Source organism: Channa argus, chromosome 11 (assembly GCF_033026475.1).
Source record: "Channa argus isolate prfri chromosome 11, Channa argus male v1.0, whole genome shotgun sequence".
Taxonomy (NCBI): Eukaryota; Metazoa; Chordata; class Actinopteri; order Anabantiformes; family Channidae; genus Channa; species Channa argus.
The window spans coordinates 2,245,145-2,259,961 of NC_090207.1; the positions used below are offsets into that span (position 1 = coordinate 2,245,145).

General features: G+C 42.8%; 1 protein-coding gene across 1 annotated transcript in view; it reads left to right on the forward strand.

Annotated features, from left to right (window-relative positions):
- The window catches only part of antxr2a (ANTXR cell adhesion molecule 2a), a 72,046-nt gene that overhangs the window by 25,383 nt on the left and 31,846 nt on the right, over positions 1 to 14,817 (forward strand). The window contains exons 11-16 of the mRNA XM_067521527.1: positions 1,582 to 1,660; positions 2,289 to 2,384; positions 8,454 to 8,504; positions 9,797 to 9,886; positions 11,661 to 11,828; positions 12,269 to 12,349. Of these exons, the coding sequence (XP_067377628.1) occupies positions 1,582 to 1,660; positions 2,289 to 2,384; positions 8,454 to 8,504; positions 9,797 to 9,886; positions 11,661 to 11,828; positions 12,269 to 12,349 (565 nt within the window). The remainder of the gene's footprint in view (positions 1 to 1,581; positions 1,661 to 2,288; positions 2,385 to 8,453; positions 8,505 to 9,796; positions 9,887 to 11,660; positions 11,829 to 12,268; positions 12,350 to 14,817) is intronic.

Below are 14,817 nucleotides of genomic sequence, written 5' to 3' on the forward strand. Positions count from 1 at the left end.
ACAGTGCTAACACCCCTCAGACGACAAATACAAACTGCTTGATATCCTGTTACGTTTGCACCGAAAAGCCTCCAAAGATTTCATTCCTTTACAGAGGTGTCTACAGTGAGGACTTCCTGTCTCCTCTTGCGGTCAGTGAGTGTTCCCATACGTGGCACTTAATAATGTTTACCTCTTCTTTTGTTTGGCACTATCCTTTACAAGATCCAAGATTATTTGCATGCCACTAAAACTGGGATACATTGGTAGAAAATTGTGTTTAGGTGTTAACAGTGGTGCAGCAAAGGGCTGCATGTTCATTAAGAGCATAGTAAACATGATGCCTGATTTTAAAAAGGTAAACGTGGAATATTAAGATACAATTGAACCAATTAAAAAACAAAATCTAAAGGAACAGTAGTGGAGACACTTAAACAGACTTCAACACTCAGCAGACTTTTGTGTTTCAAACTTTAACCCCAGACACTGCATCCGGTGTTAAAGTTCTGTGAATTGTCTGTTAAATATTTAGTTTGGGTAAATGAGGAAAGGTGCAAAGGAGTCATCTTTAGAATATTTAGACTACACTGCATAGTAATGGACACATGGTCTGGTTGCTCATCTGCTCTATACCACAGGAGAATTGGTGGCCCAAGGCGCTGCCTCAGGCACAATGCGGAGCAAAGAGAGCTCTCTTGTTATTATTCCACAGCACTAGTTTCTATGCAGGCCTCCCTTGTACCCTACCACACACTCACAGCTGGCCCCTCACACTCTGCACTACTTTTTTCTTTTTTTCTTTTCTTTTTTCTTTCTTTTTTTTGTATTGGAGGAAGGATTTCGGCTCGTTCCATATCCTGAATTCTCATTAAACCTGCGGTAATTGGATTGGGCACAATAGACATATGGAAATTGCGGTGCCGTTCATCATTAGGCTTTTAATTGTGCCCATTTTGGCCTCTGCGTTCTTCCTCTCTAAATAAGTCATAGTACTCCGTGAGCCTTGGAACCGCCAGTCAGGTTACTTCATCCACGTGCACACTGACGCCCGTGATAATGAGAGGATTTCCCCCCTCTGAGTCTGACCAGGTAGTTTGCCCTCATTGTCTTCTTTAGTAAGCGATGAAGTAACATCCTGACTCGACTTGTTACTAATTTCTAAAACCTGGAAAACATTTATTTGTAGCAATACATACTGAGAAACAGGTCATTTGTGGTCATTTTAGCCCCGAATTGGTGAATTATTGAGTTGACAAATGCATCTGTAGATTCCTTGACTGTTCACTTGTGTTTTTACTGCCACTGGACCGTTGCTACAGCTGCTGGACGATGATAGCATCTCTGTCCAAAACAGGAATTTTATTTTTTTTGTCTTTCATCCAAACAAATGTAAAAGTGTGGCTCCTGGTTGTTGAGACATGATAATTACAGTTGTAAAACATGGTAATAAATACAAAAAATATGATCAATTAGAAGAACATTTCCTGTGTTGGACTCTTAATAGTCTAACATAGTAAACATTACTGGAGCAAAATCAACAAAGTGCATTTCTTGTGAGATTCATTTTGGACAGTTGCACTGATTAAACTCTTTTCTTTGCAGGACCATGGATGTTCTCATCAGCCTAAATAATGGCCAGTCCTACATATCCACTCCCCACCAAATCACTGCATCCACATGTGTGAGTGAAATACTTCATTTGAAACTCAAAGCTTCTTTTAATTTACTTTTCACCGACGTTTTTATATATCAAACATTTCATGGGGTTAATTTCCTCATTCAGTTTTTAAGTTGCTGTTTCTCTTTTTGTGGTTTGATTGTGTGACTCTTCCACTTACTTATAAGCAGAAGTCCTCTACTCTTTCCTCTATTTGAATGTATTCATATGTGATGATGTCAGCCTAGTGTTGTTGAATGCTTCCATTGTATCTTAGTCTTTATTTGCCTTTCCTTGTAATGCATTCCACACACCGGAACATGCAACAGGTGCATGGGATCTTCAAACACCTGATGAACATCTGCAACTGAATAATTGTAATTGAATTAGTACTAACGCGTAAGAGAAACATTATGTGGGATTTCTTTACTTTTTGAAGAAAAAAATAGCTAAATTTCACAATGAATGAGTGTGCACCTTAAACTGCTAATGATTTAATACACTTTGGACCCATAAGAACACTTACCAGGATGTATCCTGTATTTGCCACATATGTCATCAACTGGAAACATACAGTTGACACAGTGATCACAGTGATTTGATTTGTATTTAGGACGTATAACCTGATGGCTCCTGTCACTTTCTTTTCTAGTCGGATGGTTCAATTGTGGTCATAGTCATCCTGGTGCTGCTGCTCATTGTGGCCCTGGCTCTCATGTGGTGGTTCTGGCCTCTTTGCTGCACAATTGTGAGTATTGCTGCACTGCTCGTTACCAAGTCTGGGAAAAAGTCTGCATGTAGACAAACCGTACCAGGAAAACAAACAAGGCCTTTCTCGCCTTTTTCAAGGCGACTTTCTCCCTGTGTGAAATCCTATTTGAATGTTTTCTTTTCTGTTGAGGGAAAAATGTAGTTGTGAATACACATCTATTGAGATACACACTATCTTTTTTATAAATGTTTTTTTTTTAGTCGGATTCAACATTCTGTTGTTGCAAATGCAGCTGTTCTTAGGAAATCTTCATGAGTTCAGCTGAAAACTGTTTTATGGAAGTGGTCCAAGACATGGGAAGTTTATGCCTGTGCACAGACCAAAACTACAGCTATAAGCTAAGCATAACCAGCATGTTACATCAGGTTCATTTGTGTCTGAGGTCACTCATACGCAGCAGGCTCAGGTTGTTTAGCAGCCGCCAATGAAGGGAAGTGGTGTCGAACATCTGTTCAACCTCACGTCCTCCAGTTACCCCGTGGCACCGCAGTGGCTTAGCTGTGCCACAGAGGAAGAACCTCAAACAGGAAATCAAAAGCCCACATCCTGTAGATTTTTCTGATGAGGGCACGTGATCGCATAAAAGCTCTGAGGGGAAGTGAAGAAAAACATACAAACAATGTTTTTAAAAAAAAAAAAAAGACAAAGTTTTTCAGCAGGTGGATGTGAGCAACAGATTGCGCAAAAGTTAGCAGACGCTTTGTTTGTGGAGGACAAATATAAAGGCTACCTGGGGAATGAAGTGATTATTCACATTTGAATCTATCATGTCACTGCTTAAGCTAAAATTTTGATGTGGTCAATTTTCATTGACAGTTGCATAGAATCTGAATCTCTTTACTGTGGAGGAACTATGCTCTCTAAGCATATGCACTCACTTTATTAATAATAACAACTGTCTTTTATGAGGGTTTCAACCGACGGCGGGACAAAACATAATAATCCAACAATGGGTGGATGCCTGGAGAAAAAAGCTCAGCATAATTGTATTAATAGTTAATAGTATTAATAACAGTATTTTAAATAATTATGCCAAATCTAAGACCAAATAGATCTTTTGCATTTGTGGATGCAGTGACAAATGTGTTTGCAGAGTCCATGCAGTGACTTCCACTATAGCATCATAGTCTTAAACGCAGACTTTACCATTTTTCAACTTGCTTCCTATGGTTCTATTAATAATTTCAAACACCCCTTGTCTTCCTGATATTAAAATATCTTTACACGTTTAGCTGAACAAAAAACCTCCAGATTGTTCAGGCCATGTTATCTAAAAAAGTCCTGAGGGAACATGTTGACCTCCTGTAGTAAGAACAATGAGAAGGCTGTTTCTAAATTGAAAAAAATCCTTTCGATGATGTCATCTGGAGGACTTTTTCAGATGAAAGCAGAGAGGTTTGTTCCTACAGGGAAGGTAGATGAACGTTTTAGGCCAGTTGTATACATATAGTCTCAAGGGTAAAGATTATGGCTATTTACTACTGGATTCCAGCCTTGAACCTTGTGTACAGAGATTTCTCCAGATTCTCTGAATTGTGTATTGATATCTTTATTTCTATAAGACTATTCCTGGTGTTTGACTCAACATTTCTAATCTTTTTGTTGCCCTCGTCCCAAGTATATTAGTACATGTTGCCGGCACCAAATTCAAAATATGCAAATGTTGAAAGAAAAATGTATTTTGTTGTACTGCTGACAATCAAATAAGGTTTAAAAATGATTTGAAAATTATTTTATTCTCTTTATTTACGTTTTACTCAGCACCCCAACTTATGTGGATATGCAGTTTTCATAAGAATGTCTGCGAGTTCTGGAGCTCTGGTGATTTAAGGAGAATTTCATTAGTAAATGCTAATTTGTGCCTGTAAACGTGGAGAGTTGGGAGGTGATTCATTAGTTCTACAGATCGCCATGTGTTACTGGTCCCATGTGAGCAGGGTGTTTTGTTAAGGTGGAACTCGGGGCTGCGTTTTAATTGACGAGCCTCGATTTTGCAATTTAATTCTGAACTTGCCGACAACACGTTGATCGTATTTATTTCTCTTTTATAAAGATTCCATTGTTCAAACATTTGTTTAGTCCTCACCTTCCCTAAACCCCAGTTGGAAGACAAGCCTCACCCCCCCATTTACAAAAATCCACAACAGATTATCGTTTGGGGCTATGAGAGAGGGGCTACAGATGGTGAACCCCGGCCTTTTTCTGTGTCTCCGCCTTTTCTTTTTTTTTTCCTACTGAGATCTGATTTACCCTCCACATCCAGTCCTTCCTCCCACCGCACCTCGGCTCCCTCACTCGCTCCCATTGCCCCCTAAATGATAGACGTCACCTGGCTTTGTGGACCTGCGGGGAGCCCATCCAGGATGAGATGGAAGCATATTTTGGAAAACCAACAAAGGCATTAAAATGTAAACCCCCTGCAGCATGTCTGGCCGTGGACGTGTTTGTCTTGGTGGAGAGAGCTGCTGTTGTCTTCCATCGAGGGACGTGGCAGAAGAGGAGGGCCATGTGTGGCTTGTTAATATTTAAACCCCCAGTCTGCCAGGTTTCAGCAGTCGGGATGAGGCCACGCACACACATACTTACTCATACCCAACCTCTTTCCCACAATCCCTCTCTGCATCTCCCTCCCACATGGATTGATGCTAGTATAGAGGTCATACAATCTGTGGAGTGGCAATTTCCTTGTTTATGATTTGGAAATTAAACTCTTTCAGTTCAAACGAAAGGATTGAAGATTGATGATGTGGTTTCAAATTACAACGCCACTTTATCCACATTGCAAACAATTCACTGCTAAATTGGACACACTTTTGTCCACATTTTCAACTTGTGTGCTGCTTGTTATGTTAATAATCTCTGCTTATTTTAGTTATTTCCTGTTAGCAGTTATCAGTGCTGCTCTTCTTTTGTTCCTGTGCCTCTCGGAATCACCTTTGTTTAACATGGACTAGTTGATGTGTTCATAGCACAAAGCACAAATAATTTTAAATTTCCACATATGCTACCTGCCGCGGAGCCATCGTGAAAAGCCTCTGGAAACGGCTTGACACTACACAGTTTGATGTCGTGGTTGGGAATGTACAGATTATGAAGTCCAGTTGGACAGTTACAGACACAGCCATATGGGGATGATGCCCTGAGCTCCTCTAATTGGTCGACTCCAGCCGGTGTCGTGGTTGCAGTGGCGAACCACTGGGGCTGGTGTCAGATGGCTAAGCATCCCGCGGTTTAGTTTTTAATTACGCTGCCATGTAGCGGAGCGCTTCTCATCACATCTGTCCATCAGGTGGCTGGGAAGGAGCAGCAGAGCTCTGTCATTTGTATAATGCTTTATTTATCCCACAATATGTCCAGGAAATCTGCTGCATAATTACTTAATAAAAAGAGATAATCCTGTCAACGTAAGGTTTGGCTGAAATAATGTTAATCAGCGTATGGAGAGGCTACCAGGAGACCTTTACTGGATTCACTTACAGCCAGTTGTGTGTCAAAGAGCAATTAATTAACCCTAATTGATTATTTTTCATTATTCTAATGACGACAGTATGTGGAGAGTGTGATCATACCTCAGCGCTTAACAGTGAATGAAACAGCTGTTAGGATCTATGATATGCTATAATTACATTGCTCTTTTTCTTTTTTTTCTTTTTTTTTTTTTCACTCCAAAACCAATTTAGCAAATGCATAACCAGTGCTGACAGTGTAGTATCTGTCTTTGACTAATGGACGAAGGTCTTCCTTCTACTTTAACGCTCACCTCAAGTTGAGATATGTTCTCACTGTAATTATGTGTTGGGCATTTATAGGCCAGTTGCTGTGTTTGTAGGGCCGGTACTGCAGGATTGTCCCAACATTTTTTTTTTTTATTTTTATTTTTTTTAAAGAGCACCGAAGATGCCCGAGGGGCCGCAGTCAAGCACATCACACCGGTGTCAACAACTATAGAGCTTAAAGTCCGGGTGCACAGTTCTAACCACGTGTGGCTCAGGAGACGGAGCAGTCGTTGGTTTGATCCTCAGCTCCTCCAGTCACATGTTGAAGTGTCCTTGAGCAAGACACTGAACCCAAACCTCGAACTGTGTGCTGCTGGGTACAGTAAAAGCAGTGTATAAGTGCGGCCCAACGTATGTTGCAGGTCAGGTTTCAGAGCAGAGCTTGAGATGCGTAAAATGTCACATCCTGTACTGTTCTCACTGTGGTGATCAGTGATTCTGGTGCAATGCTTGTTCATGACAGAGAATCTTTGCTCACAAACACTAGCATTTTCTTCAAGGCTTTTGGCCGAAAAAAAATAAATGCTGTAGCTTCCTTTTACTCTGTGGCTTTCTTGGAAGGAGCAGCCCTCACCATCAACTTTCCTCTTTTTAGCTGTGGTACTGTAGTACTTGGTGAAAATCTGTTATACGTGCGAGACGTGTCTGTTTTACACTTAGCGCCAAGTTTACCCAGACCGTGCTGCAGCATGGTGCTGCCACCCTGCATTTTAAACTTGTATGACACCCTCAGTTATGTTGCAAAGTGCTGGCAGGCCATAAATATTACATTATAAGGAGGGAGCCGCCAGGCCGGGCTTCGGCCACCCATTGGAACCTCGCAGGAGGAGTGAACACAATTTCCTTTGTTCATCAGCAGAGGTTGATAAGAAAGTCCTAAGGTGGTGGGGGGGGGGGGGGTCAACCTTCAAAACCATTTTAGTAAAAACTAATGATTTGTAGCTTGTAATGATATAAATTTTTAAAAGAGGAGTAAACTTAATAGTCACAATTCTAAACCTCTGATCAGCTGAACATCACTCAAAAGGCTTTTAGAGGTGAATGTGTTTGCAATGCTGCCAGTGATGTCACCACACCCCTTGTAAATGTAAGATGTCACTTCTAATAAAAGTACGGGTGCGACACGGTTTCTCTATTATTCTCTAAATGATTTTCCTCCTTGTTCTCTGGGAAATTTAAAAACTCATACCCCGAAAGCCTGATTCCTGTCACTTACATTTCTTCGTATAAAAAAATGTTGGTGTAAGCCTTTGAAAAGCCCCATATATAAGAAAACACCATGTGTAGACTGTAAATCTGATCTGTGGTCACAATTTTGAGCAAACACAAAGCAGGACTCCTACACTTCTGCTCTCTGTAGTGAGTATTTACCACAAGATTACTCATAACTCCCAAAAGCCCAGAACACGTAAAAATAAAGTCTCTCACAGACTGAGTGGCAGCGCCGTCTTCAGCAAAAACTTGGACATCAGTATGCGAAGCGTCTGACTGACACCTGACAAATGTCACTGTCAGGCTGCTCTTTGCTTTGCAAACGCACAGTTGAAAAACCCAGTCAAGGCATCTTGTCCTTGAGTGGAATCGCATTGTGGACAACCTGCTCCTCAGGTGCCATGTCATCTAGTGTTGTCATGAACAATGCCGCCGGGCTGGTCAGTCTGCTGTGGGAGAACGTGTCGTAGTTATGTTTGTGTGGATCCTTTCCCCGTGTGTGTGTGTGTGTGTGTGTGTGTGTGTGTGTGTGTGTGTGTGTGTGTGTGTGTGTGTGTGTGTTGTCTTCCACGTAGACCGGCTTGGAGCTGAGCCCGAGCTTCCTCCTCTGTATCTCATTGGAGCTAATTAACTCCTTAGGACTTTATGATTTGGGGGGGGGGATTGCTTGGGAGCACTGAACCCCATCCAATTAATTAAGAACTAAACGGGCAGCGGCGCTCGCCCCAAAGACTCCCCTGTCAACAAGTTGATATTTTAGCTTTTCTTTATTTTGCACGGGGGGCCCCTGATGTTGGTTTACAAGCAAAATCCTTGTAATCAGTAGTCAGCGGAGCGATGGGGCACCAGTTGATGCTACGAAGGCAGCCTGGCAGCAGCAAGCGTCTCCGCCGCGTGACGAGCTCGGGGACGTCTCTATTTGACTCAGTCACCTGTCACAAATCACCTCTGTCAGCCTCGTCCGTGCCTGTCCTGACAAGGTTTCAGTGTGTGTCTGTACACGTCTCCTGATTGACTTTGTGCTGACACTCCGTTTGCTTTTTTTATTTTTATCCAGGTCATCAAAGACCCACCGCCGCCTCCCCCACCTTCCCGTCCTCCACCACCTGTAAGTATTTCTACAGTCTTGTCGCCTCACAAAGTCACAGTCTTTGGCTTTCTTTCCAATATTAAGAAGAGAAGATTATTTCCACACTTGTGTCTTTGTGTTAAAGCATAACTTTGGTTTTGCCCACAATCGACATACAGACATTAAATCAACCAGGCCTTGTCTTTTCTGATGGGTGATATCCATTGGTCCGCAACCTGGATTAGCTTGTCCGTCTGTGTTACAGATCTGTTGTCCAAAAACTATTAACAACACATCAGCTAGACACCCATCCACTGAGTGACGTGATTGTTTTTTACAAAACAATTTCAGGGTGAGAATAAAAAATAAATAAATCTAATTCACATCAGCTGTTGTGCATTTTGAAATCTCAACCAAGCTTTTTGGAACGAAGAAAAACATGTCACCCAGCTGAGTGGGTTTTTATTAAACATTTTTTGGACAACAATGAAGAGCTTCAGCACAAATGAATGAGCTGATCCAGACTACAGACAGACATCAAATCCTTTCTGTTAGTCGCGAGTAAGTGCAATTTATTCACATCTCAAATTACTAAAGTGACCATCAGTTATTAAGTTATTAGTGTGGCCCTGAGAGCTCGTAGCACTGCAAATCAAGAAAACACATGAAAATAGCATAAGCAAATTTAAAACCACTTCATCAGTTTGACAGCACAGGCGCAGCTTTGAGAGACAATGGCATAATGCAGCAACTAAAAATCCCCCAGAACTATTGTAGGAAACTGTCAAAGCAGTTGACATTTGCTTGTGCTTTGTCTATTTGCATGTGTTTTCTCGGGCTACTGAAATTTATGAAGCCATGAGCCCGATTAGCTTAGCATGAATACAGCATACACCACACTTAAGAGTGAGAGTGGTAAAAATGCTTCTTCCTGCTGCCCACAGCCACTAATGCATTATTTATTCTTTATTAATTTATTTAATTTATTCTTCCTTATCTATTTTAATCCGATTGGCTTTTATTGTGTTGTTATTATGAAAAAGCAATTTATCATTACTGGAAAATAAACAAAGATAATCAGTGTGTTAACAAACAGGTTTCGTTTGTGAGCTCTTACTTCAAAGCTTAGCTTCATATAATGACAGTTTCAATACAGAAAGGAAGGAAATTGATGGCTGTGACAGAAATACCCAAGTGTTTGTTCCTTCCTGACAAATAGAGCACAGTCACTAATTTGCTCATTTCCTTTTGTCAAGACAGTAAAGTAATGAAATCTGCTTATACCTCCCTCTACTGTACACTGCATACGTACTGACTCCTTGTCTTTCAAGGAGCCGGAGGAGCTGCCCAAGAAGAAGTGGCCGACTGTGGATGCTTCCTACTATGGAGGACGAGGGGCTGGAGGGATCAAGCGCATGGAGGTCAGAGACAAACAAATAATCCCCCCAACATTTTGGTTTTTTTGTAGGTTTTACACTTTAATCGCAGTCACATCCTGTTCCATTATGTTTCGCGTAGCAGAGATGCTGCTAACATCACTGAAATAAAAAGCTTTGGGGTCAAACTTTCCTCATTCAACATTGAAACAGTCAAACCTTCTGTGGGAATCCTGGGCAGCACACACTGACTCCTCCTTGCATCATGTTTGGAGAAACATGCTGACGTTCCTCCTTTATTCTAGAGCTCGGAGTTTGTTGAGTTTCACAGGCGGTAGGAGGAGGTGGACCGTGCTCGTCAGTCCACTGATGCCTCTGACACGACAGGCCCTGCCATCCCGTCCTTGGCTGTGCAGGCCTGATTGGATCAAATCATTGCCAGGATGAGGGATTGAGCGCTGCTGTCAACTTGACACATCCACTTCACCCACTTCTCTGCTGCACTTCCCCCTTTCTCAGCTCTCAACCTTTAGCAGCGCCTTTGTTATCTGCCTCCTCTGAGGAGAATCCACCTCCTCGTCCTTTTTTAGTCCTTACTGTTGCAGCCCCCCTACCGCTTCCCAGCCATAGGATTTCCCAGCATATTCGGGGAGCTCCTACGGCTTGGCTTCCCCACCCCCCACCCCCTCCGTCCCATCTCCGTCTTGTTTCCGGAGCAAGCTGATTCTCACCGACACAACCAACACCACCCACCACCACCAACACCACCCGCGGATGCAGTACGAGACGCTTGTTGGGACCAACCTGTTCTCTCCTCTGCTACCACTTTTAAGACGTCGCCCTGAGAAACAACCACCTCCACCTCCACCGTTTTGCCACTGCCAATATTTCAAACGCGTAAAGAGCCGGCTGAGGTGACAACGTATATTTTATTCATTGCAGACCTGTCTTTTCCTGATGATATGGCAGGCCAGGGATATCTCCCAGAGATTAATCTGAAAAGCTGTTCTATATTGTCACGGCTTAACCTACAGCTTGAAAAGTGTGTTTCTAATTAGTCACCTCTCTACATTCATGATATGTAGGATTTTTTTTTTTTTTTTATAACAGATGTGATGAATTCAATTAAAAAGCAGAGCAGCTTAACGAAGACACAGGCCTTCATTTACACACTCACACACACACACACACACACACACACACACACAATAACAGCTTATATCACAGGTGAATGTGGGGGGCCTGGCGGCTCAGGGGTAGACCCCACCAGGTGTGGCCCCACCCAACCACCGAGGGCCACCATGGTGCCGCTCCCGAGCTGCAGGAAGGGCATCCAGCGTAAACGCCAATGCCAAATCCGCATGCGGACCATGTTCCGCTGTGGCGACCCCTGAATGGACAAGCCAAAAGCCGCTGATCTTTGAAAAAACTTCTTGGTGACTTAATTTTGAATGCATGAACTTAGATCTTCTTTGGAAATCTTTGGACAATGTGTTATTCTTAAATTAAGAGCTACAACTTCAAATAATTTTCGAGTATAACGGGTTGTGTTACTGTCCATTGTGTCTCTTGAGAAAACAAATTTAAAACCCTTCGTTAAAGCAATTCTAAAGACATGGACAAAATTGTTGGTAATCTTCCATTAAACAAAGCAGAAACGGCAATTTTCTTTTGACTAAATTTAAGGGATCCAGTGTTTTTGGACTGTGGATCTATATTAGATTAATGTTTATTTTGTTTATACAATGTGTGAAATAAATGAGAATTTGGTAATTTTTTTTTGACTGCTGTTGGCTCTTGGTTGGTTTTATGTGTGTAGGTGCGCTGGGGCGAAAAGGGCTCGACTGAGGAGGGCGCCAGGCTGGAGAAAGCAAAGAACGCCATAGTGTCCATACCGGAGGACGTGGAGGAGCCAGTCAAACGGCCCACTCCAAAGCCTGCCCCCAGCTATCATCAAACCGAGACTAAGTGGTACACTCCAATCAAGGTGAGCCCCTCCGCTGTCCACCTGCACCAACAAGATAAAAGAAAAACCCAAGAAATGTAGTTTAGATCATTTTGTTTCACAGAAACTGCTAAAGTCATACTGCATGCGGCTTTTTGAAGCTTTAAGCAGCCTCTTGTGGTTATCGATCAGGACATGAAGCATAGACTTTTCGTGAATGATAACATGGTGTCATCAAGGTGGAAATCTTAATAATTACTATTGAAATGAGTCAAAAACTCCCTGAGACGTCACCATCAAAGAGAATGCGCCCAGAAATGCTCGCAAGCCGTTCTTTGAGTTTATTTTAAATTCCTAAAAAAGGTCAAAATAGCTTTTCTTTTTTCGTGGGTTTCACATGTTTGGTTATTTTGTCTTTGACATAGTTTTCTTCTATTTCTGCAAGTAAAGTGAACTACTGTCCCATTTCTCCCTTCCATCAGGGTCGTCTCGATGCTTTGTGGGCTTTGTTGCGGCGGCAGTACGACAGAGTCTCCCTAATGCGTCCCACCTCTGCAGACCAGGTAAGTTGCTGAAAAACAATGTTAATAAAGACGGACATGAGGACATACAGTGCACAGGCCTGCAGTGCTGGTGTGGTAGTGTGCACACACATATTTTACTGTGGGGTGTGGGTGGGATGGGGTTTAACAGCCTTAAAGGTCTCAGCAGTGCTGATCAATGCAGGGTATTGTTATAAATGGAGAATGTGCTGCATGAGTAAGCAGTGAGGATGTTTCTATTCATTTTCTCTCCTTTTGTGACCTAATTTCTATATTTGTAATGACTCCATTTACAGTTAAAATCGTATTACTTTACTGTAATAGTGTATAACAGCTGTGGCGTGAACAATAATCAGCGTACTGCGTCTCAGCAAAAGGAAGCTGCTGGCACAAGTTTAGCATTGGGTTGCTCACCAAATGGGAAGCATGTGAGCTGCAGCTGCGAAGACTCACAGAAGCAGGCACGACATGGCCGACCTAATATGGTCATTCTCTCCTCAGCCCCCACGAGGGGAGAGGAAACACTCTGCAAACCGACACACTGCAGGCAGTTAGAAAAGCACGCCGCTGACAAACCCTCATCAAAATCCTAGTCCATGTGCTGAGTGGTGTGTAATGTATGCATATGATAGATGGATCAAATCCAGTTTTCATGCTTTCTTCATATGGAGTCACCTCCACAAACTTTTCATACAGTAGTAATAACTACAATGCTATGTTAAATCGAAACCAAAGTCCCCATTTGTTTTTCTTTTTATCACTCGTGTCACTTAGAGTTATTTCAGAGCAATTTGTGAGTGTGTTTTTCCTCTCTTTCCATTTTTTGTGGAGGGCTACCAAACTTTTCATCCAGAGAATGATGTCAGGCCGCACATTTCACAAGTGGAACAATGTTTGCTGCTATGAAGTAAATAGGGGGTGGGGAAAAGCCAGTGGGCCACCTGTAAGCCTGCCAGTCACTACCCAGGGCAGCACAATGCTGGCAGCCCAGTTTTCAAAGGCTAAACATCTAAACTCTTGGTGAAATTTGGACTGAAAGTTTACAAGTACAGTGGCCCAAGGTGGAAAAAGATCAAAATCTTTACCAAATATTTTGCACACACAGGTTTGATTGCACATCCTTCTATTGTTTATTTCAATATATGGTTTTAGTACATGCACTTTTTATTTTGTATTTATGTATCTAATTTTGGATGATCCACATCAATGCCTTCTGTGTTTGTTCTAAAGAAAGACCACTGCAGATCTGTCATTATTGTTGTGCTGTGAATTCCCCTGTAGCAAAAACTGCTTTCTGTTAGGGTGTAAAGTCTGAAGCGTGAGATGAGTTTTGTTTGGGTCCGTTTGTGTTGTGAGGCTTTGTGATGAGGCCTGACTTTTCATTAGGTGAGCAAACGTCTGTGTTGTCCTATTGAAATGACATCAATTCCCCTGCACAATAATCACAGTTGTTTTTTAGCAGAAAAGGGCAAAATGACTGCTGCTCCCACTGTGTAAAAGATGATCGATGTTCCCACACACGAGGTCACCTCATTCGCTTAGAGCCGAAAACTGAGAGTGAAGCCCACTGCTGAGCAAACCAAAGCACTTGTGCAGGAAAAGGACATGGAAAAGAGGCTGCCAGTGGATACACCCCCCCACCCCCCCTCTTTTCCACTGCTGGCGCTCCTCATTCACATGCTGATCACTGCACCAAACTCCACTTTAAAGTCTGTGATCAAGACTGTACACAGCGGGCACAGGAGAGAATCAGTCAAACAGGAGCCCACGAAGGCGGCATGTGTTTGAAGTGGGGTCTTGACCGGACAATGGTGGCTAGAGGATGGTAATCAAATTTTGGTGGGGGGACGAAAATGGGTTTTTAACGCTGCCTCTGTTATGATTTAGAACTGCCCTGTTTCAACTTTGAAGATTAAATCTGTTTTATATAAATGAGTTTTAAACAACGACAAGTCAGATATAATTTTTCTAATATGATTCAGAAGCCAAACTTTTTCCTAAACACTCGTAGTCAGCAGCCTCCGATCACTGGAAGCAAGTCGCCGTCAGATGTCGTCAGCTGCAGCGTTCACGCCATTTTGGACTTTACGCGTAAACTTGAATTAAAGTGTGAGGAGCCTGAACCGTCCGGCAGAACGTTGGGTGTAGATGACAGAGTGTGCAACGGTGGCGTGGAGAGGAGCAGCAGAGGGAGGGGAGGCTGGAGGGAGAGCGGGGGAGCAGTCTTTGATGGCGGACAGGAAACCTCCAGGGTCATGAATTTTTCAGCAGGCTCCATCCGCGAGGTTACAAGGACTCGTACAGGTATAAGGAAGCAGGTTGTCCCAGACATCTGTTCAGCACAGGGACCCGGGTGTCCGTGCCACCCCTTCGCCCACCTCCCCTCCCTCTCTTATCGCCGAGCTTCCATCCTCACCCTCAGCAGTGTCCTTTCCTGCCCCTCCTCCTTCCCTCCTCTCTTCCTCCCTCAGTACTGCTGCCCGGAGCCA